The 22,582-nt window shown below is 39.0% G+C and overlaps 1 protein-coding gene across 1 annotated transcript; it reads right to left on the reverse strand.

The window, feature by feature from the left end:
- Positions 1 to 20,738, reverse strand: SSX2IP (SSX family member 2 interacting protein). Its single transcript, XM_065409808.1, has 13 exons — positions 20,664 to 20,738; positions 19,697 to 19,899; positions 19,251 to 19,451; positions 17,423 to 17,533; positions 16,232 to 16,367; positions 14,965 to 15,040; positions 14,704 to 14,881; positions 11,121 to 11,271; positions 4,985 to 5,121; positions 4,331 to 4,504; positions 2,441 to 2,552; positions 329 to 449; positions 1 to 85 (listed from the first exon to the last, which is right to left on the reverse strand). The coding sequence occupies exons 1-13, from the start codon at positions 20,704 to 20,706 to the stop codon at positions 1 to 3; spliced, it is 1,728 nt and encodes a 575-aa protein (XP_065265880.1). The 5' UTR covers positions 20,707 to 20,738.
- Between the last annotated feature and the right edge of the window lie 1,844 nt (positions 20,739 to 22,582).

Below are 22,582 nucleotides of genomic sequence, written 5' to 3' on the forward strand. Positions count from 1 at the left end.
TTATTCAGTTTCTGCTTTGTTGAGTCCCTTCCATTGCTTTGGCTTGCTGTCTTCAGTAGTTTTATTCAATACAACACTCGAATTGCTGGAAAGAGAAAGTTAAAGTGTAACTAATATTCCCCTTTACAAATATAAGTAGAACAATTGTTTTGATAGTGGTCGAAAGTTGTATATTAATTATGCTAAATAATATATTCCACCGTAACTCTTGTCAATGTCTAGTTCAGAACTTCCCCAAGCTATGGTCCCTTTCTCTAATCACTACTACTCCAGCTGAGCAGTTCACATACACTAAAAAAGTAAAGATGGGTGATATGATTTCAGATACCTGTTGTGTGGGATATGCTGAATTGTCTGGCAAAGTTCCTCTGAAGGAGGTACACTAGGCAAGCAGTGAGGTTTCTTTTGCCGAGACCTGAAGTTCATTAACTGATTGTCTGGGTCAGAACCTGCAAGGCATACAAGTATGTTATTAAACAACAATGTAGTTATGAAAGTATCTAGAGAGGAATTTTTCCATTACTCTTATTTTCTCCCAATAATAAAAAAATAATAAATATGCACATTCATTATTATTAAGGCTACGATTTTGCCATGGATAATTTTAGTAAAAAAGTCAGAGACAGGTCATGGGCAATAAAGAAAAAATCAAGGAAGCCGTGACCTGTCCCTGACTTTCACTAAAAACATCCCTGGCAAAACAGGGAGGGAGGAGGGTCCAGCACCCTGCTGCACCCCCCCATCCCCTGCAGCAGCTGGGAGCTACAGGGACCCCATTCCCCAATGGCTGGGAGGGGTCCCCCTGCTGCCCTGCGAGGCTAGGAGATGTGGGGGGATCCCTTGCCAGCAGCAGAAGATGGGGAGCTGCTACTGAGCAGCTCTGGGATTCCTCTGCTGCCAGCGGCTGGGAGCTGTGGGGGTCCTGTGGCTGCTGAACAGCTCCAGGGAGCTGTGGGGGGGCTGCTGCTCGTGGCAGCTGAGCAGCTGCAAGGGCTGCCCCTGCCAGCGGTGGCGCCTGGGGACCTGCGGGGGCCCCTCTCCCGCCCACTGAGCAGCTCCGGGGTCCCTCTGCTGCCGAAGGAGGCTGGGGATCCGTCCCCGCGACCACCATGATATAATCTTAGCCTTAATTATTATTGGATGTATTGGACTAAAAATGATATTGAAATCAGCATAGGTACACACACACACACACACACACACACAGTACTATGTTTTGTTTTTGTAAATATTTAACTTGAAAACAACAAAAAAATAGGAATACAAATAGTCACACTGAAGTCAATGGGACTATTCATGTGCTTAAAGATACTCATATGAGTGTTTTCTGGATTAGGTTTTTACTTCTTGTTTAGCAAACCTTATTTCAATTGATTCAAGGATTACTTTAGAGTCCAGGATACCTGGCAACACCCATGCAAAAGTCACTTATGTCAACATGAAAGCTCATAAACTAGCCCAAAGTCCAAAAGAAATTAAACTGAACAGATAGCATTGCTTAGCACTTTCTATTCTAGTGCCTCATTTAAGTGAATGAGAAGATCTGCATTAACTACAATGGGAGTTGGATCAGGCCCTGTAATTCCTTTTCATTTTTAGATTTGAAAAGGCTTCAAAAAGGTGGGCAAGCAGAATTATACAGTATTACATGGCACTTCCTGTAGGGTTATAGTACTCTGGAGTGTAACCTAACAAAGCCTTAAAACTAAAGTAGAAATATATAGTTTTTAAAAATCATTCTAGTGAAAACCGTTATGTAAAAGTATCCAAATGGCATTATATCAAGATGGCGATCCTTTAAGTGGCAAAGGAATTCTTTAATTTTTATATTCTTACATCCCTCAAATCTAAGCTACAGGCAGGGAGGGCTGTTTAATGCTACATTCTCTCTTAAAATGCACGTAACATTCAAACACACAAAAATCCACAAGTATGAAAAAAATCACAAATGCCATAGCACACAAGTCTGACACCAATAAAACATGCTTTTTTTAATGACAGCACCCAAATAATCTTATTTCTGTCCCTAAACATAAATGTTTCATACCAACGAAAATAATTCCATGTAGAGAGAGGTCTATAGGAAGACCAGGGGAGCTGCAAAGCCTCCCATCTGATTCTCTAATTAAACATGCTATTTAATGCTAAGAGTTCTGTTATATAATTGACATTCAACAGGTCCCTTCTCAAAGAGAAGTTTATCATGTAGCCATGACTGGATTATCAGGATTCCCTTCTTAGGTGAACTACCAGGAGAGCCTAGCAGCCCTGACTTGCACATAGATTTTTAATGTTTTTTATATATCACATCATGAATTCTCTTTATACTTAGGAAGTCTCCATTTCCTTGTGTATGTATCTTCCAACTGAGAGAGACAAAATAAAACGTAATAAGGATAGTTTTATGAAATGTACAAAAGTTAGTGAGTTAAATACTTGCTTCCTGAGTAGGCACTTTGAGTTTTCACATGTTCAGAGTTCTTGTGATCAGAAGTCATGCTCAAAAACTGTTGCTTCAGCCAAGCCCCTCTATCTTCTTCAAATGCCTTTCTCTGAAAAGAGAAATGTCCACTTATATTCTGTACAGAAAGTGGTAGGTTTATAATGATTGATTTGTTTTGCATGTAAAATCAAAGTGAAGTTCATTCTTATATTGAAAAAGTGGGCAGTTTAACATAGACCTACAATTGTGAGATCCCAGAAAGGATCAAATGGCAAGGGTGTTTGCAAACTGAACCCCATGGTTTGGCTCACAAGGATGTGCAATGAAGGTCCTTGCAAGTGCCTCTCACTTTACCTTAGGGCAGGGGTTCTCGAACTGGGGGTCAGGACCCCTCAGGGGGTCGTGAGGTTATTATGTGGGGGGTCGCGAGCTGTCAGCTTCCACCCTAAACCCTGCTTTGCCTCCAGCATTTATAATGGTGTTAAATTTATAAAAAAGTGTTTTTAATTTATAAGTAGGGTCGCACTCAGAGGCTTGCTATGTGAAAGGGGTCACCAGTACAAAAGTTTGAGAATCACTGCCTTAGGGCTTTTGGCCAGGAAACTACCAGTCAGATGCTAAACCCACCTTCTATGCAGCTGCCAGAAATGACTATGGCTCAGTGGCGTAAAGGTAAAATAAATAAATTGGTAAACTAACCTAAACTCAACTCCACATACCCCCAATGAGAAATGGGTAAACGCTATTTACCCTCCACTACAATACTATGGTACTGATCATTTTGCAACTCCAAGTGCCTTCTGGGAAGAGAAAAAAGAGCTGGAAAGGAGTCCTGACTACTCCCACCCAAATCTGAGAGAAAAGAATGAGGGTTTCCCTTTCACGTGACTCTGTAGGCAAGGGAGGAGAGAAGTGATGTCAATGTCAGGCAGTCCTCAAAAATCCAGATGGCAGCAGGATGGGGAGGAGACAGTTCCTGTACCTCTGAAGAGATCAGACAAACAGGAGGTACCAAGGAAGAGAGAGGACAGGATATAAGCGCAAGGGAGCAAATTTCCCCATTGTTCAAAATTCTTCTTCCTATGTTCAAAGGAGACACAACAAACCCCGACTCTAGGCTCAGGGGCTGCTGCAAATTTTTCATAAAGATCTACATAGATCACAATACAGATACAGTATTAAAGCATAAGAGGAGAAGCAGTAGCAAACTTATGCATGCAGTGATGCTGCAATCTGGACAATAGGTTTAGACACATCTGGTTAAACTTAGCAATTTGCCTGTGATACAGTTTAAGAGTACATCCTATATACTCTCACAATCTTATTAAAAATATTTTTTTAAGTAAAGTGAAAATGTGGAGAATTTTATAGTGTCTTACTGGAACTGAAAAATATTGATACAATGTGAATCAGTGCTATGTATGTACCTATAGATAAAGTCTAAGGCCAAAATGTAAATAAATAAATAATAGAGTGCCTAAAGTTAGGTTCCTAAGTCTCTATCTAGATACCTAAATAAGTGACCTTATTTTCAAAAGCACATGTGCAGATATTTGAAAATCTTGGCCTAAGCTTATAAAAAGAAAAAGAAAATTAGTTATCCTAGGTCAAGCAACTGTATTTGCCAATGTCTGTGTACAAAATGTAGTATTCTGCTATGGGCGAACAGAGTGATCCATCATATTGTCATTAGTCCTGCATCACATGGTTTACAAGATATGGCGGAGGAAAGAGGAAAGAGAGATCTTCCAATAGAAAGGATAACAATACACACAAATGCATACTTTCAACATTGGCTAAGTTTTTCCACTTACTGAGGTTACAAGACTGGCTAATCTTCAGTATTAAAGATCAAAGGCCTATAAAGATACCCTCCCTTTTGAATACCTCAAGTCCTAATCTAATAGCAGCTTCTGTAAAACTTCTTCGCTCTCTCTCAAAGTTCTTTTTTTGTTCTCTAAATAGTTTCCATTCTTCCTGGAGGCGCTCTCTTTCTTCCAACAAATAACAGTCCTGTAGTAACATAGAGGTATCATCATCACATGGAGACATAAGCTGCTGCTGCGGATATAAGGAACAAAAGTCAGAAATGTTATTTAGAAATCATCATATGTTTCTACAAGTTTAGATTTAGATGCCAGCAAAAATTTATTACATGAAAGACAATCAGGCTTGGTCATAAATGGGCCACTGGCACAGGAAATTAGGAAGTGTGGAAGAAAAAACTGCAGAAGGCAAACAAAGAAGTTTAGCACCCTATTCAGAAAGCTGTGGAAAGTAGATGAGATAAGCTTTCTGAATAGGTTGCTAAACTTTGTTGCCTTCTGCAGTTTCTCCTTCTATATGTTCTAATTTCACAACAAAATACTGTTTGCCAAGGTAAGAGTCACATCCCCTCTCCCTCTGCTCCAGCCTCCACCGTTATCAAAAACAGGAACACCCAAATAAAAGGAGGCATCATTACAGTGATGCGTCAATTCCTACCTGAAGAAGGGAGGAAGAGAAGAAAGCAGTTAAAAAAAAAAATCAAAAGATTCCAACCTGTAATAGTTGTTGCTGAGTTTTGATCATTTCTTTGCATTGCTGAATTTCTAATTCTAGCTTTTCAGTTTCCAGTTCATGGTCCTCTCTTGAAATTACATCGCTGCCATTCAAAGCCCCTGAATGTGCACGTGACACTAAAAACAAGAAAAGAAAAAAAAAGGGGGGGTTTAGTTTTTGTTTTTTTAAAGTAAAAGAGGCAGCCACTGGTAATGTCTTTCAATAAAGGTGCTAATTTAAGATAAAAAAAGGTTTACAAAATAAATTTAAAGGCATTTTAATATGTAACTGTCCAACCTTGGAATTTGAAAGACCCTGGGTATGTCTGAATAATCACAGGAAATACTGAATAAGTTATAGCAGAAATATACAGTACTGGATCTCTACACAATCAGTCAGATATAAATTACAATTCAGTGGATCATTTTATTACAGGGAAAGACAATACCACTGAATTGCCCCTTAACTATTTCACAATTTCTGGGCTTAACAATTGTCTCTCTGGACCCCTACTTGTAAAACAAGTAGTGTGCTTTGAAGGCTAATAGTTCAGACAAAGTCAGATAGGAAGCGTGAGGGAAGAGCCCATTTAAAATAAAACAAACTCTCCATGGTTTAGGAAAAAACAAAAAGATAATACTTTTAGTATAAACCTTGTTACTGAGCTATTTGAAGATACTGTAAAGAAAAGCAAGTTTAACAGGTTTTGAACAAAATAAAAACAAATATTAAGAAATCAACATACAGACAAGACAACAACAACAACAAAATAAATTCAGGGAACCATTTCCTTATTACATATCTTAACTTTTGGATTATCCTACCCACTCCTGGTATGAAGAGGTCACCATTTGGTAGCATATAGACCAGGGGTAGGCAACCTATGGCACGCAAGCTGATTTTCAGTGGCACTCACACTGCCTGGGTCCTGACCACAAGCAGGCTCCCCGCTGCCTACTAATAAAGTCTCTCCAAGATAGCTTCTGAAACTTGCATTCTACATTTCCATGGAAACAGCACGTAACCACCAGAACATTCTATGGCACCTGCCATTTCAACTTCAGAGATTATATTGTAGCTCACAACATATGTGCCTCATTAATCAGAATTCAAATATTTTAACCACAATAAAATGATTAGTATGACACATTAGTGGCCTACACAGATCTCAATACGAGATGAAAAGCTGGACTTGTGCAAAGCCTTATTAGCTCTTGAATTTAGTATTGTAATAGCAATATTATGGCCAAGAAAGGTCAGGTCCTTTGCATACGAGGGTGCAAGTCCCATGCAGGAGGGGAAAAGTAGTTCCTGTTCTCCATCCCCAAAAAATGTTATTAGAGGTAGGTGAGTGGAAAGATCAAAAGGTCTGCGTGGACTCCTCCTGATGGTCGAAATGACAGACTGGACTTCTACATAGGGTGCTTCCACAGACGTGCACAGGCTGAAATTGTGAACAAACAGCATCGCTTGCCCCATAACCTCAGCCATACAGAACGCAACGCCATCCACAGCCTCAGAAACAACTCTGACATTATAATCAAAGAGGCTGACAAAGGAGGTGCTGTAGTCATCATGAACAGGTCGGATTATGAACAGGAGGCTGCAAGGCAACTCTCCAACACCACATTCTACAGGCCACTATCCTCCGATCCCACTGAGGAGTACCAAAAAAACTACACCATCCGCTCAAGAAACTCCCTGCTATAGCACAGGAACAAATCTACACAGACACACCCCTAGAGCCCCGACCAGGGGTATTCTATCTGCTACCCAAGATCCATAAACCTGGAAATCCTGGACGCCCCATCATCTCAGGCATCGGCACTCTTACAGCAGGATTATCTGGCTATTTGGACTCTCTCCTCAGACCCTACGCTACCAGCACTCCTAGCTAATCTTCGAGACACCACCGACTTCCTGAGGAAACTACAATGCATTGGTGATCTTCCTGAAAACACCATCCTGGCCACCATGGATGCAGAAGCTCTTTACACCAATATTCCACATGAGGATGGACTACAAGCTGTCAGGAACAGTATCCCTGATGAGGCCATGGCACACCTGGTGGCTGAGCTTTGTGACTGTCCTCACCCACAACCTTTTCACATTTGGGGACAACTTATACCTTCAAGTCAGCGGTACTGCTATGGGTACCCGCATGGCCCCACAGTATGCCAACATTTTTATGGCTGACTTAGAACAATGCTTCCTCAGCTTTCGTCCCTTAGCGCCCCTCCTCTACTTGCGCTACATTGATGACATCTTCATCATATGGACCCATGGGAAAGAGGCCCTTGAAGAATGCCACCTGGATTTCAATTTCCACCCCACCATCAACCTCAGCCTGGACAAGTCCACACAAGAGATCCACTTCCTGGACTCTACAGTGCAAAGAAGTGATGGTCACAACCACCACCCTATACCGGAAACCTATTGACCGCTATACTTACCTACATGCCTCCAGCTTCCATCCAGGACACATCACACGATCCATTGTCTACAGCCAAGCCCTAAGATACAACCGCATTTGCTCCAATCCCTCAGACAGAGACAAACACCTACAAGATCTCTATCAAGCATTCTTAAAACTACAATACCCACCTGCTGAAGTGAAAAAACAGATTGACAGAGCCAGAAGAGTACCCAGAAGTCACCTACGATAGGACAGGCCCAACAAGGAAAATAACAGAACACCCCTGGCCATCACATACAGCCCCCAGCTAAAACCTCTGCAGCACATCATCAAAGATCTACAGCCTATCCTGGAAAACGATCCCTCACTCTCACAGATCTTGGGAGGCAGGCCAGTCCTCGCTTACACACAGCCCCCCCAGCTTGAATCAAATACTCACCAGCAACTGCACACCACACCACAGAAACACTAATCCAGGTACCAATCCCTGTAACAAACCCCGTTGCCTACTCTGTCCCCATATCTACTCTAGCGACACCATCAGAGGACCCAACCACATCAGCCACAGCATCAGGGGCTCATTCACCTGTACATCTACTAACGTGATATATGCCATCATGTGCCAGCAATGCCCTCTGCCATGTACATTGGCCAAACTAGACAGTCTCTATGTAAAAGAATAAATGGACACAAATCAGACATCAGGAATGGTAACATACAAAAGCCAGTAAGACACTTCAATCTCCCTGGACAGTCAATAACAGATTTAAAAGCAGGGCGGATAAAAATCAATGTTTTTTTTTAAGTAAAAAAAAAAAATCAGATTTTTTAAATTTAAATCAGATGTTTTTGATCAAATGCTTTTTGAGGAAAAAACCTATCTAAAGATAGTTTTAATTAAGATACATTATAGATCAAAAATATCTCATCATGGAATAGGGATTATAAATTCTAATTCTATAGTATGACACAATATATTCTGTAATGTTTAAGAAAAGTTTTGTAAATGAGTTTCAATTGTTCATGGATTAGGGACCCTATCTTATGGTTTCCAGGGGAATCTGTATAGATTATTTAGGTTAATCTTTCTATCTACCCAATAGGACTCAGTGCTCAATCTAGAAGATAACATCAGAGATGCTTAGTTTTGCAGTTCTCAAACTGTGGATTTGTGTCTCCAGAGATAACATGCTTGTTAACAGCAAAAAATGTTTTTTAAAATAAATAAATAAATAAATAAAATATAGAGGTGAGAAATAACAGACCTCAACCCTATTGTCCCTCTGCAAATTTGTGTACACAGGGTCAATCCCCTACCTCTCTCAAAGTGCAAAGTTTCAAAAAGTTCAATGAATAGAAGTTTGTTGGGGGTGGAATAGATCTGGACAAGGAGAAGAAGTCTGGAGATAAATTTGAGAAGGGAGGGACAGGCAGTAGAAACAAAAGTGAAATTGTTTGAATAGCATATTCCAGAAGTCTTGAAGTCTTTCTGAGTGTAGCCTTCACTGATTTGAGATCTATCATACCATTCTTCACTAGGAGGGAAAACCTGTAATGGCAGCCGGCCATAAAAGAGACCCAGTTTGGGAATATTTTAATGAAGTTCTTCTACCTGTGAAGAATATGTATTAAGGTTATAACAACCAAGAAGAATGCACTTTTATGTAGGAATCCATGATTAAATCGAGTCTTCCTGACTAGTGATTTAAATCAATTTGATTTAAATCAAATCCATCCTGTTTAAAAGTAGCCATCCTTCAACAAAAAAACTTCAAAAATGGACTTCAAAGAGAAACTGCAGAGCTACAATTCATTTGCAAACTTAACATCATTAATTTGGGCTTGAATAGGGACTGGGAGTGGCTGGCTCACTACAAAAGCAATTTTCCCTCTCTTGGTATTGTCACCTCCTCAATGTGGGAGTGGACCACATCCACCTTGACTGAATTGGCCTTGTCAGCACTGGTTCTCCACTTGTAAGGTAATTCCCTTCTCTTCATGTGCCAGTATATTTATGCCTGTATCTGTAATTTTCACTCCATGCATCTGAAGAAGTGGGTTTTTTTACCCATGAAAGCTTATGCCCAAATGAATCTGTTAGTCTTTAAAGTGCCACCAGACTCCTCATTGTTTTTGTGGATTCAGACTAACACAGCTACCCCTCCGATACCTAAATACAAAGTGATCCAAATGTAGAGCATTTTTATAATATAATGCTTAGATCAGAGTCTCAAAGTAAGAAAAAAAATATTATAGTGACTCAACCTGAAAGATAAGGTTTTAGACCTTTTCAAGGCAGGAATAACATTGTAATTGAAAAACATTTGCCTTTTTCCTCCATGGCACATTCCACTCAAGAAAATCTGATTTCCAAACATCTCTCTCTCTCTCTCTCTCACACACACACACACACAAGCCAGTTTCTACATTTATACTGAATCAAGTAAACCAAAGAAACCTTTTAACTGAAAGTTATCCAGTTCTTCAGAATCCACTATATTTTTGGAGTTATTAATTTCATTATAAAAACCTAGGGCGGAGTTACTGTAATATAGACCTATTTTTCAGTGGAAAAGTAAGGGCTCCATGTATTCTATGAGCTTTATAAAGGAAACATGGATCAAATGAAAAAAATTAATACAATATTATCGTTATAACCTTCCAAACATTTACCCCAGGAAGGGGGAGGATTGGAGAAAGATGTTTTATTTCCTACAACAACCGCCCCCTTGCACACACACAATATTTTTTAATTATTACATGTTTTGTTACTTTAATTTCAATGTGCAGACATAGCCATTTGTATATCTGGATGGTTGCATTATGAGCCAAATCTTGATCCCACTGAAGTCAGTGGCAGAACTAATGACTTTAATGGGAAGAATTTGGACATTGGTACACACATACAAAACCAAAAAGCGATGACAGAAACACTGCAAATGTGCAAAATGATCTTTTTACTCCATATAGCTGTCTCTCAACCAGTTTCTCCTCTACTCCCAAACTTACCAAATCAATATTCTTCAGAGCAAGCATTCTCAAATACTATCATAGTGTGGACAAATTTTAATAAAGGCATTTTTTCATTGACTATCTGCCTCCCATTCAGAGTTTCGTGGGTGACCTCCCTGCTTGTTCGTGATTGCATAACATCCCTCTGATAGCTAATGAAAAAGTAAAAATATTTATGTATTTTAGCTGTTTCTAATGCTATTTAGCAGCTAGAAATTAATAGAAACTAGTACTATGCCACCAGCCAGTTCTCCCTAGAAAGTCATGTGAAGCCCAAAAACTTTGAAAATGATTTAGATACTTTTTGTGCTTAATTATTTCAAGTTCTTTTATTTTCACTACACTGGTAACACAAATAGCCAGGATGACAGACAACAGAAGTCAAATTTAACACAGGCCATCTTTCTGCTCAAACCAACAATGAGAGATATTTTCCTTCAACAAATGATAACCTCAGTCAGGGATAACAGTGTTGCTACATGACAGTTTCTCAGCCCTCCTGTGATTAAATCTTTCGTATTTCTATTTCTGTTGCATGGCACTTGAGGCAACCTACTGTGTCATGATTTTTTTTAATGTTCTTTTAAAAACTTTCTAGCTTGGGTATTGTTATGTCAAATGGGTCAGAGTATAACAAATAACACTATGGAAATGGAGTTGCCACAAACATCACGATGATGCAGAATACAGGCTTATGATGACACTCACCTTGGTTATCCAGTTTTTCAACATGATTTTTCAGCATTCTCCACTGCTTTCTAATGCTGTTGGTAAGCTGTTCTCGCACAGTTTCACAAGAAAGTTCCCACATATTCTCTTTATTTAATTCTACAGCATCTTCCTCCATGTCTGATAGTACCTGTAAAAGCAAAAACAAGAGTCTGCTGAAGCAGTCCTCTATATTTTTCTATTGGGCTTATTAACTGTATGAGGGAACAGGAAATTCTGCGAGTTTCCATTTACCCAGTTTGGACCTGGCAGGGAGTTTGACTCTCTAAATGCATGGATTGCAGGGGTTATGCAAGGCAGACCTTCCACATTACTTCCTAGCTGCCCTTGTCCCTCAATACGCAGAATGAATATCAGCCAGCAAGATACTGATGACACAAACACACATACCCCTTCCTGAAGTGGATAGCTCAGTGGTTTGAGCATTGGCCTGCTAAACCCAGGGTTGAGAGTTCAATCCTTGAGGGGGCCATTTAGGGATCTCGGGCAAAAATCTGTCTGGGAATTCGTCCTGCTTTGAGCAGGGGGTTGGACTAGAGGACCTCCTGAAGTCCCTTCCATTCCTGATATTCTATATAAAAATTTAAGGTTCCGAGGAGTCATGCTGCTAAATCTTCTGCCTGGCGGCTGCCCTTGAAACACCAATTCCAGGAGTGAGGAGCTCACTATGCAGCATGTGACATGTTTTAAGAACATAGGGGTGGGGTTTGTATAATCTTATATGTGGGGATTACTCATCTAGACAGAGGAAAAGAATTATCCTGTGGAGAGCAAGTAACTGATTCTGCCTCCTTCTTATTCATAGTGCACCGGTGGGGGCAAAGGCAAGATGAGTGAGAAGAGGGGGTGAAGTACAGTGAACAATGCTGTGGAGCCAGAATTCCCTTGTCCCACTTCTCTTTAGCATCTCTAGGCCTGATGCTCCCAATGTAAATCCTCCCTACTCAGAAGCAGACAGAAAAGATTGGATCCTAAATTAATTCAGACAGATAAAATTGACGTGTTCAAGGGTGGAAAAAACAGTTCCTCTACATATGCTGCAACATTTACTCACTAAATGAAATTTAGTGTTTCTGGGGATTTTGGAAACTGCAGTATCAGCAAAGGAGGGAATAGAGAGAAATTTAACATTCTATCTAATTCCATAAAGACAATTTTTCTTGAGGTTCCTTTGTGTATAGTGCCTAGCACAATGAGGGCCCAATCCTGACTGGGCCTCTGGCTGCTACTGTAGTAATAAATATTAATATCAATAGTACCCTAGTCCAAAGCTCTGCATTCCAGGCCAATAACCGCACATGACTCAGTATAACGTTGCTAAGTAACAAGAAGCCAAGCCACCGGTGTGAACATTGGGGCAGCAAAAGATGTTCAGGGTTTTTTGTTTTAAACCGAAGTTCATTTAGGCACGCTTGTTTTGAATCAGTAATAACTGCTTTAAAAACAAAACAAAGAACCTCAAATAGTTATCGGTTTCAGAGGGGTAGTGTGTTAGTCTGTATCAGCAAAAAGAACAAAGAGTACTTGTAGCACCTTAGAGACTAACAAATTTATTTGGGCATAAGCTTTCGTGGGCTAAAACCCACTTCATCGGATGCACAAATAATTTGTTAGTCTCTAAGGTGCCACAAGTACTCCTCGTTCAAATAGTTATGTTTTCCTTTTTTACATATATAATTTAAGTAAGTTTCTGATCATTGGATTACTGTACATAAGTATCAATAACTAGCACTGCTTTAGTTGGAAGTCTACCAGGAGATGATTATAATTCCATTTTTAGAGGTTTACCAAAATTTCACCCCGGAATGAGTGTATTTTACATTAAGAGGTCTTTGCTTAGGAGCACAAGTTAGCTTTGCCCAGTATAGAGACACATTTATTTTCCCCCCATAAAGTTAATGATTTTATCAACTTTTTAATATTCATATGAGTTTTCTAGACAAATAAAAAAAATAGTTAATACTTTGTGCCTCTAACCTATGTCAAAAATGAACCCAGGGCTGCTTTTGACTGTGAGTATTTGCAAATAGTTAATCCATTAGACCAACTAGATTTTTAGAATATACGGAAGTAAAAAAATTGCTGAAATATTTGCATTTGGAGAGCAGCTAATGCATATGCCCCATAAGTAGAGACCTGCAAATCCACAGATATCCGCTCTGTATCCACAGATATCCTCATCCACAGATCATTTTTGTGGATCGCAGATCAGATGCAGATACAAATTTTGTATCCGCACAGAGCTCTACCCATAAGTACTTAGCAGTCACTACTTAGACTCTGCTGGTTATTCATTTTACAAAGTAGCTGAATGCCCCTCCAAGAAATTAAATGAGGCTTATGTGTTTTGGGTTTTTTTTTAAGTCTGCTATAAAAAAAGTTATATCCCAAGAGATCAACAAAGAACTGTAGAAATTTGATTCAGTCACCTAAGAACATTTCATTGCAAAGCATAAAGTCCTGTTATTCCTCCAGTTTGACTTGGTACGCAAGCACACATATGCCTCAGTGCTGAAGCTGGATCTGCATGGGTGGCCCATAGAGTTTGGGCTGAACCCCACTGTCTTCACTGGGTCCCAGCCGGCATGGGAGTCCACCCATGCATATCCATTTACAGGACTGTAGCCACAGTATGTAACATGTATCCTGTGTATAAATGGGGCCTTAGCAGTGGAACAGTTCCACAATACTGAGTTGCAGTACTACATTATAAAGTGGAATTTCAACCTACAGTAAGATTCTTTCCTAAAGAAGGAGTCAGACACTTGACATACTAATTAGAGCACTAAACACACCGTGGGCCTGTTTTGCCTGCTGCAGGATATACGAGTAATTCTCAGTGAAGTTAAGGGGAATTACTCATACCCTGTGGCAAGAAGGCCGAGCCCAATGTAATATTTCAATTACAGTAAGATGCCTAAAACTACTGAATCCCCCAAAACATCACTTAATCAAGCAGCTCTGTTAGACATCTCATCCACAACGGTTTTGATTCTAAAGCACATTTAAAAGATTCCTTTATGATTACATACGTTTTCATACCCACTTCTGCCACAACATCTACAAGCAATAAAGCAATGTGTGATGGCCCCAGTGTGAACAATGGAAGGGAATTACTAGCAGAACTGAAAACCATTCTATTTAGCGATAAAAGTTTTCCTGATAGCAGCTGCAGATTTCTAGAAGAAACATTGATTTATCTAGCCTGTCGGTCTTAGAGCCCACCCTACTTATAATCACCATGTTTTTCTAGATACAGTACATACTGGAAGTACAATTTTCCAACATAAGCACCTTAAGAGGTTGTCCAATCACACTAGGACATTGAAAATCAGCACCTAAGTCCATTTTCCATACCCAAATATTGATATGACCAAAATGCAGGATTCGGACAGCCTACTTAAGTCCATTTGAACAGTGGGCTCCTCATGAGACAGTAACTAGTGCAGGTGGAAAGTTTTAAGAAGCTAGGGTAATATTTTTGTATGACCCAATGACACTGCATAGTACTAGTTCAATATATAGTAGGGGTTTTTTTAAAAACAAAAATAAAAACACTTACCGGCCCAATGCCATCTTCAGCTCTTTCCTTAGGTTTCTGTTTCTGTGGTGGGAGAAGTGAAATCATCTCTTTCTTCATTTGCTGAAGAACTTTCTTGAGCTCAGCATTTTCCACTAGAAGCTGTTTTTGACGTTGTTCATAGCCACCTAAAAGAACTTTGTACATTTCTTCTTCATTCCTGAAAGCAGAAGCCTTACAATAAATAAATAATTACAAAATACACTTTGATTAAAGTATATATTTATATAGGTATCAACTTACCTGGCTTCTGTTTTACCAGTTCTCCAAGCACCTCTCTTCCCATCAACTCTACCTACGTAATTTAGAACATCCATAGCTACAAATGAGAAGGGAAATTAAAGACATTTCAGAGTGAAGTAAAAATCCCAAAAGTATATCTAAATATTCAGGCAACCCTACATTTTCCTTTACGTTAAGAAGCCTTACAGGACTGAATATAAAAATCAATCTTTGGACTCACATGAGACCAAAATTTCCTGAAAACAAAACAAGAAAGGGAGATAATGGAAGGAAGAGAAGAAATTTTAATGGTAAAGTTATATGTAACATCTAAAATTAATAAATGAAAAAGATTGCAGAGTTTCTAATATGATGGTCTCTCTTTTAGACAGGATAAACCAGGCAGTGTTGGACACTTCACTGCCCTCTCTCCCACATACTCATTACGAGTAGTTTTGCAACACTAGAAGATCAGTACTAATATCTCATGCCCAATGCACTGCATAAATTATGCTGTGCAAGGAGCTTTTGTAGTCACATGCTGAAGACATCTGTCTTGGAAGAAACACTCTCACTATGTGACAGAGCAGCATAATGATCATTATTTGTTTTATGTCTTATTAAGAAGTGGCAGAGCACCCTAAGATTTTTAATAAAAGTTGCAATGAGGTGACACAGAGCTGCTTCCCCCTTCCCCTCCATAGGCTGTGCCTACACTAGTTTTATTTCCTGTCTAGAATCTCCCACCTTTGCTAACATTAGTGCAGTTCCAGGCCTCCAGGTGGTTGCCAAAATTTTAAGCAGTTTTGATTAAACCTGCTCATAGCTGGTGGACACAAATATAGTACTTAAAGTGCTCTTTACAGCCCAGTCTACATTAGCACTTAGAGTTGTTCCTACCACCATCAGAGCTGAAGTGGTACTAGCAAAAGCAGAAATTATAAGGGTGAAAATGTTTTAATTTAGGAACTGATCATGATTCTCATCAGGCAGCCAACTGGCCTTCTTTGGTTTGTGCCTATCAAAACAAGGGGAGATACTCAAAAACTCTGATAGGGCACTCTTACACTAGCAAAAACAGAAGATCAGTTTTCTTTAAGTCTATGAACAGTTAAGTTTAATTAAATGCTACATATTTTATGCAAAACCTTCTTTGTGACCTACTATTTTGGATACCAAAGTGCATTCTAAGTCAGGAGCTTGGCACATTGTTAATGCTAGAAGCTAAAGTAAATATCTTGAACATGCAGCTTTACTGTATCACTACAATGTGGAAGACTTTACTTACCTATTTTTTTATCCTTTTTGTTCATGACTAGTTGATGTAAGCGCTCTTTTAGTTTGTTGTATTCTCTTTCTTTCCTCTTCATATCATGATTGTACTGAGTAGCACGACTTGCAATAATATTTTGTAATTTTTGTACCTAAAAAAACCAAAACCCCATAAATTTTCAACTAAAGTTCATGCACATACATTTCTTTAAACATAAAAACAAAAATAAAAGAGCTTGGTATAAATATTTATATAAAATATAAATTTTAAGGCGTAGTAACTTTCAGTGTCTGTCCAATATTTTTTGCTGAACATTAAGATGCTAATTACATATGGACATCACTGGGATAGGCACTACGGAAAAGCTAATTGTGTAAATATCCAGGTCCATGACTAGTGCGCCTAGGCATCGTTGTAATCCAAACAACAAAAGTATTTACATGTGTGTGCACACAGAACTCCTGCTCAGGTTTTCCCTAAGCACCATACAGTTAATTTAGGCAAAGTATTGTTTACAGTAAACTTCCAAGTGGATTTTAGCCTTTCCCTCTTCCAGGTTCAAGGAGATATTCCAAGTTTTGGCTGCATTTTTTGTTTGTTTGCTCTCCTACACATATCTGAAGTTTTACTTTGGTTTTGTTATACATTACTAGAAAGGCTTTGGCAAATAGCTGGGTCTCGGAGCCTAGCAGCCAGGCTTTAGCTGACTTATCTCAGAATGATACATTAAAAAAGGCATCACAGGTCTGCACGTGTACTTATGCAATGAGACCACCACCATTTTTATCATTTGAACCCGTCGACCCCATTTGCACATGAATTGCATCCCATTATCACCGTGGTTCTCAAACTTTTGTATTGGTGACCCCTTTCACACAGCAAGCCTCTGAGTACCCCCCCCTTATAAATTAAAAAAACACTTTTTTTTTTTATATTTAACACTGTTATAAATGCTGGAGATGAAGCGAGGTTTGGGGTGGAGGCTGACAACTTGTGACCCCTACCATAATAATCCCATGACCCCCTGAGGGGTCCCGACCCCCAGTTTGAGAACCCCTGCATTAGCAGCTAGTATGCCAAACTTCAGTGACCGCACATGAAATTTGCTAACTTTCTCTATGCAAGCCTATGTATTCTTTTAAAATAAAACTCTACTAAAACCTGAGGTTTTCTGAATGATTTGTGTAGATGTACAGGCTGACTCACCTCATCTTTTTCATTTTTAAGTAACTGGTGCAGATTTCTGTTCTTACATTGCTGTTGTCTGTCTCTTTCTTGAAGTCCCACTATTTCCCTTCTAGAAGTTTCCAGTTGCTCCTAAAAAAAGGACCCATAATTCAATCTCAATTAAAATTTACAAAAGAAAAAAATTAAATTTGAGACAAGTTTGTTCTTGCTGAAATATCAGAAGTCCAATACACAGGCAAGGCCCCTTCATGGCAAATTAACCTTCATTTCTACAGCAAGAGGCCTGGATAATATGGTTACCCCAGTGCAGCAGATTGCTAGTTCTGTAGCACTCCACTTCATGGGGATTTTTACTGAGTTAAATATGGAAAAGAATATAAGCAACACAGCATTACTACTTTTAGTTTGATACTGAATGCAATTACTCTTTCACTGCCATTAAATTATTAAGTATTCAATATGCTGCAATGCATGCCTTCTCCATAGAAATCAGAGGAGAAGCTAGATGTTTTGGCAGTTGGAGCTATTGTTGGCTTGGATAAGTACATTAGCTGGATGTTTCTGCTAAAATGATCATTACCGCTTTTGGAGGAGGCAGGAAGGTACACAAAAAAGTTACATATTATGGGCCAAATTAGGGTTGCTTCAACACAAAAGTACTGTGGAAGTAAGATGCAGTTTCTCTCCTTGAACACACCTGCACATGGGGTAAGTAGTTTGGCTGACTTTGCTGGGGGATTAATATAATACAGAAGTTACGGTTTTTAAAAGCAGGAGTGCAGCTGTACAATAGCGTTTTAATGTTACATGCTAGAGTTGTTTCCATGCAGATTATATACTCCTCAGGATAGAACTGTTGTCTTCCTATGGGTTGATGCACAGTGTCTAGAAAAATGGTATTCTGATTCAAACTGTGACCTCTGGGTGCTATTGCGATACAAATAATAGCAAAAGTGGTAGGGGGTAGTCAATCTTCTTGCAAAGTAGAACTATGGGGACTAAGTAAAGCACTGAAAGCAAAAGCTGCCTTGCTAAAATGTTACAATGGAAAAGAAGCTTATTTTAGAGCTGAGACACAACTCAGAATCTGCTAATAAAGCAACTATACCTACTTTCAAATACAATTTTTCCATTCAGTTCATGCCATCTAAGTCACTAGCAATAACTGACTGTCATTTACAGTTTAGCCTAAAATTCTGGGAGAGGCTGGATTGTAACAGATTATGGAGCCTCATCTACCAATTTGGTCTAAATTCAAACCAGTAACCAAAAGTGTTGCTGACTGCTTTTGAATAGACATTCTGACAGGACAGTTGTCCTCGGGTCTCTCAGGGAAGCCAAAACCTGAATGGATATGGAGAATGAGCTATACGCTACCCTTTGGAGATGGCCCTTTGGAATCAGGATGAGGCATGTTAGAACAGCAACATGAGTAAGCTTGCTATACTTCTTATGGCTACATGAAGTAATTTATTTTCTAGGGTTGAAAAATCTAGCAACACTCACAATATCCCATTTAAAGATTAAACCAGCCAAATCTTCCAAGATCTTCATTTCCATAATGAATTACCACCCTCTAATCTAATCAATCTTCCTCAGGAACAGCTGGTCGCTAAACTGTTCACGACGTATTCATGTCTTTATTAGAGAGCTATTTCTTCCACTCATTTTTCATTACATTTAATGAGTTTTCCATCAGTTAGAAAACACACCTCAGAAAAAAAACTTGTAGGACAATTAAGTCTTAATAAATCAGCAAAATAACCTTACTGAGAATTTATAACATCTGTTAGCTGAAAGTGCCACATTGCATTATGATATGAGTTAGAGAGAATTGATTTTCTACCTTTACTTTAGCATAGCAGTTCTGCAGGTGGTCCATATCACTACCCAGTTTCAGATGCTGGATTTCCACCTCTTCCTGAGCTCGGAGGTTCTTGCGTTGGAGTACAAGCAGTTCATTCATACAATTTAAGACCGATACTACATTTAATTCTTTATCTTTGCACTCCGAATAAAGAGAAGGGAAACCTAATGTTGTCAACTCCTAGTAAGGGACAGAGAGAGCAATAATTGGACCAATTTCTTTCTATCCTTGACAAAATTCTCACACAGCATACTAGAAGACATTCATTTTTGCAAGGAAAAAAAAACCTCCTTGGCTTTCAATTAGTAACCAAAGAAAAGCCTACTTCATGGGAATAAACTCTCTCACCCCGGAGACCACTCACACTCATTTCCACAACTGATTGACAGTTATATTAAATGACCCCACTTGAGAACACGGCTTACCCTGTTAAGATAGGAGATGCTCTGTTCAACATTCTCTTCTGTGCAGAAGGCACTGAAAAAGCTGTGCGTACTTTTGGACAAAGGCAGTGGCGAGCGTAGCACTTGTTGCATGTTTAAACTTGAAGGGGACATCTTTTTTTCTGAGGTGCCACAAGTACTCCTGTTCTTTTTTTCTGAGGTATTCTGATAAGGGATTTTGCTAGCTACAATTCAAAATATTATGAAACAAGTTTAGGACTAATTATTTAAATCAATTCAAGAGACTAAAACAGGATTACTCATCATTGTTTAGCAACTTTAGAAATGACATTAAGAACTATTAAGAGTTTGGGGGGGGGAATACTATAAACAAAATGCTACTAATTTGAGTTTCTACCAAAAAGTAAAGCATCAACAAGATTTTAAATAAGGCATTTTCATGAAAAAATTCCTCTCCCCTCCCCAAAAAAGATTCTCATAAAAATCATTCTAATTACTAGTTCATTTGCTTACTTGGATTACTATTTCTCATACATGCCCAAGAAATGTACTGAGGATTCTTACATATTAAGTTTCATTATACATTTTAACCTACTCCCTCACCACCCCGCATACATTAAAAAAAAATGTCTTGCCTTTAATACACTGTTAATCAAAACACAGGACAAAAGAGAAACAGAAAACAAAAGGAATGTTACAGCAATGTGAGACATTCACTGACTGTAAAAAACATGAATGTTTAGAATTCTCTCACATATGGTAGAGTAATTTTTAGTGATAACAATTCTGTAAAACTACCGTAACCAGTAGAAATTGTAGTATAAACACGATTATATCATTTAACATTTCCACTTAAGGAATTAGATATGTTATGAATGAAACTCCAATTTAACTGTTTAGCAGCCTGTAAAGTATTGTACCACTAGTGATTCTCCAACCTCCTAAATTAAAATTGTTCCCAGTTTTGTCTTCTAACTATAATAGTTACCTGATGACAGTGCTGGCACTGTAATAGTCTTCCAATCTCCCATAGCAACAGACAGCCAAAGTACCTGAGCAACTGGTTCAGCAGTAAAGCATTTAGTACAATTGCTGGTAAAATCCCCTACATAGGCATCTCCTAAAATAGCAAGAACATTTTAGATTAACAATATAATCTTCTAGCTGTGTTAGATACAATCAGGCATACAAGAGATGCCCCTGGCCTCAAGCCATATAAACTTTCTATATACAAACAAATCTATGAAACCCAGTGATTACAGCACAATAAATAAAACCAATATTTAAATACAGATAGCCAGACAAGACCATTTTTGGTGCACGGTATTTAGATAACCTTAAACTACAAATTAAGTCACCAAGCATCCCATAAAGAGGATAAAGAATCACGATGCAGCGAAACTAATCCAATTGTTTTTTATAGTGGTGTACATCATTAGAGAAACAGTAAGACCGTTTCTCTTAAGTAGTAAGGAATTTTATAACCAAGCAGCATAATTTTATTTATAGAAGAGTCACTACTTGGTTAAGTACAGTTTCATCATAGACTCATCTCTGTGGGCTTATTACCCAACAGAAAAATAAATGTCTTCCAAGCTCTGAAATTAGTATACGTGATATAGGAGCAAAGGAGGAATATCAACCTGATGAGGAAAATTTGTATAGGTTTGAAGTTTAAAGAAAAGTCCCATCACGTGGCAATCAGTTCAAGTCTTTGCCTAATTTTGTATTTTTAAAATTTGAAATAACAGTTGGAAGAAAAAAAATAGGGTGGGAGAGATCCCAAATATGCTGAATGGAACAAATCTATTGGCCTGGCCACTGACCACAGCACTGGCCTTCTGGAAACCAAAAGAACTTGTACTCATAAGATAAAGCTGGCTGGGTCTTCCAGGAGAAAGGGAAAGCAGCATTAGATCCACAGATGCCATGCTGCCCTGGATCTAGAAACCAGGACAGTGGCATAAGGTCCCCACAAGCATGGTCTTTACCTCTCACAACTGTGCTGAGAGCCACACAGATCCATGGATATCTGCAGCTTTAGGGGAACTAGTGTGACCAGATAGCAAGTGTGAAAAATCGGGACAGAGGATGGGGGGGTAATAAGAGCCTGTCAAGGCTGTATCCCCACTTTGAACTTTAGGGTACAAATGTAGGGGCCTGCATGAGGACTTCTAAGCTTAACTACCAGCTTAGTTCTGGTCCGCTGCCACCATTCCCTACCCTGGGAAGCTTTTAGAAACTCTCTCACCAATTCCCTGGTGAATACAGATCCAAACTCCTTGGATCTTAAATAAGGAGAAATTGACTCTTCCCCCCTCCTTCCTTTCACCAACTCCTGGTGAATACAGATCCAAACCCCCTTGGATCTTAAAACAAGGAGAAATCAATCAGGTTCTTAAAAAGAAGGCTTTTAATTAAAGAAAAAGGTAAAAATCATCTCTGTAAAATCAGTATGGAAAGTAACTTTACAGGGTAATCAAACTTAAAGAGCTCAAAGGACCCCCCTCTGTCTTAGGTTCAAAGTATAGCAAACAAAGATAAACACTCTAGTAAAAGGTACATTTACAAGTTGAGAAAACAAAGTAAATCTAAGATGCCTTGCCTGGCTTTTACTTACAATTTTGAAAATAAGAGAGACTTGTTTAGAAAGATGGGGAGAACCTGGATTGATGTCTGGTCCCTCTCAGTCCCAAGAGCGAACAACCCCTTCAAACAAAGAGCACACACACAAAACTCCCCCCCCCCCCCCCCCCCCCCAAGATTTGAAAGTATCTTGTCCCCTTATTGGCCCTTTGGGTCAGGTGTCAGCCAGGTTACCCGAGCTTCTTAACCCTTTACAGGTAAAAGGATTTTGGAGTCTCTGGCCAGGAGGGATTTTAGTACTGTACACAGGAGAGCTGTTAC

This window comes from Emys orbicularis, chromosome 8 (genome assembly GCF_028017835.1).
Source record: "Emys orbicularis isolate rEmyOrb1 chromosome 8, rEmyOrb1.hap1, whole genome shotgun sequence".
Classification (NCBI taxonomy): Eukaryota; Metazoa; Chordata; order Testudines; family Emydidae; genus Emys; species Emys orbicularis.

Bases quoted from the DNA above. Each gene is read 5' to 3' on its own strand.
- SSX2IP (XM_065409808.1), bottom strand. From the start codon at position 20,706: ATGGGAGATTGGAAGACTATTACAGTGCCAGCACTGTCATCAG. The intron at 15,041-16,231 runs GTAAGTAAAGTC...TCTCATTTGTAG, and splicing joins CAAAAAGGATAAAAAAATAG to CTATGGATGTTCTAAATTAC. The intron at 5,122-11,120 runs GTGAGTGTCATC...TCTTGTTTTTAG, and splicing joins TGAAAAACTGGATAACCAAG to TGTCACGTGCACATTCAGGG.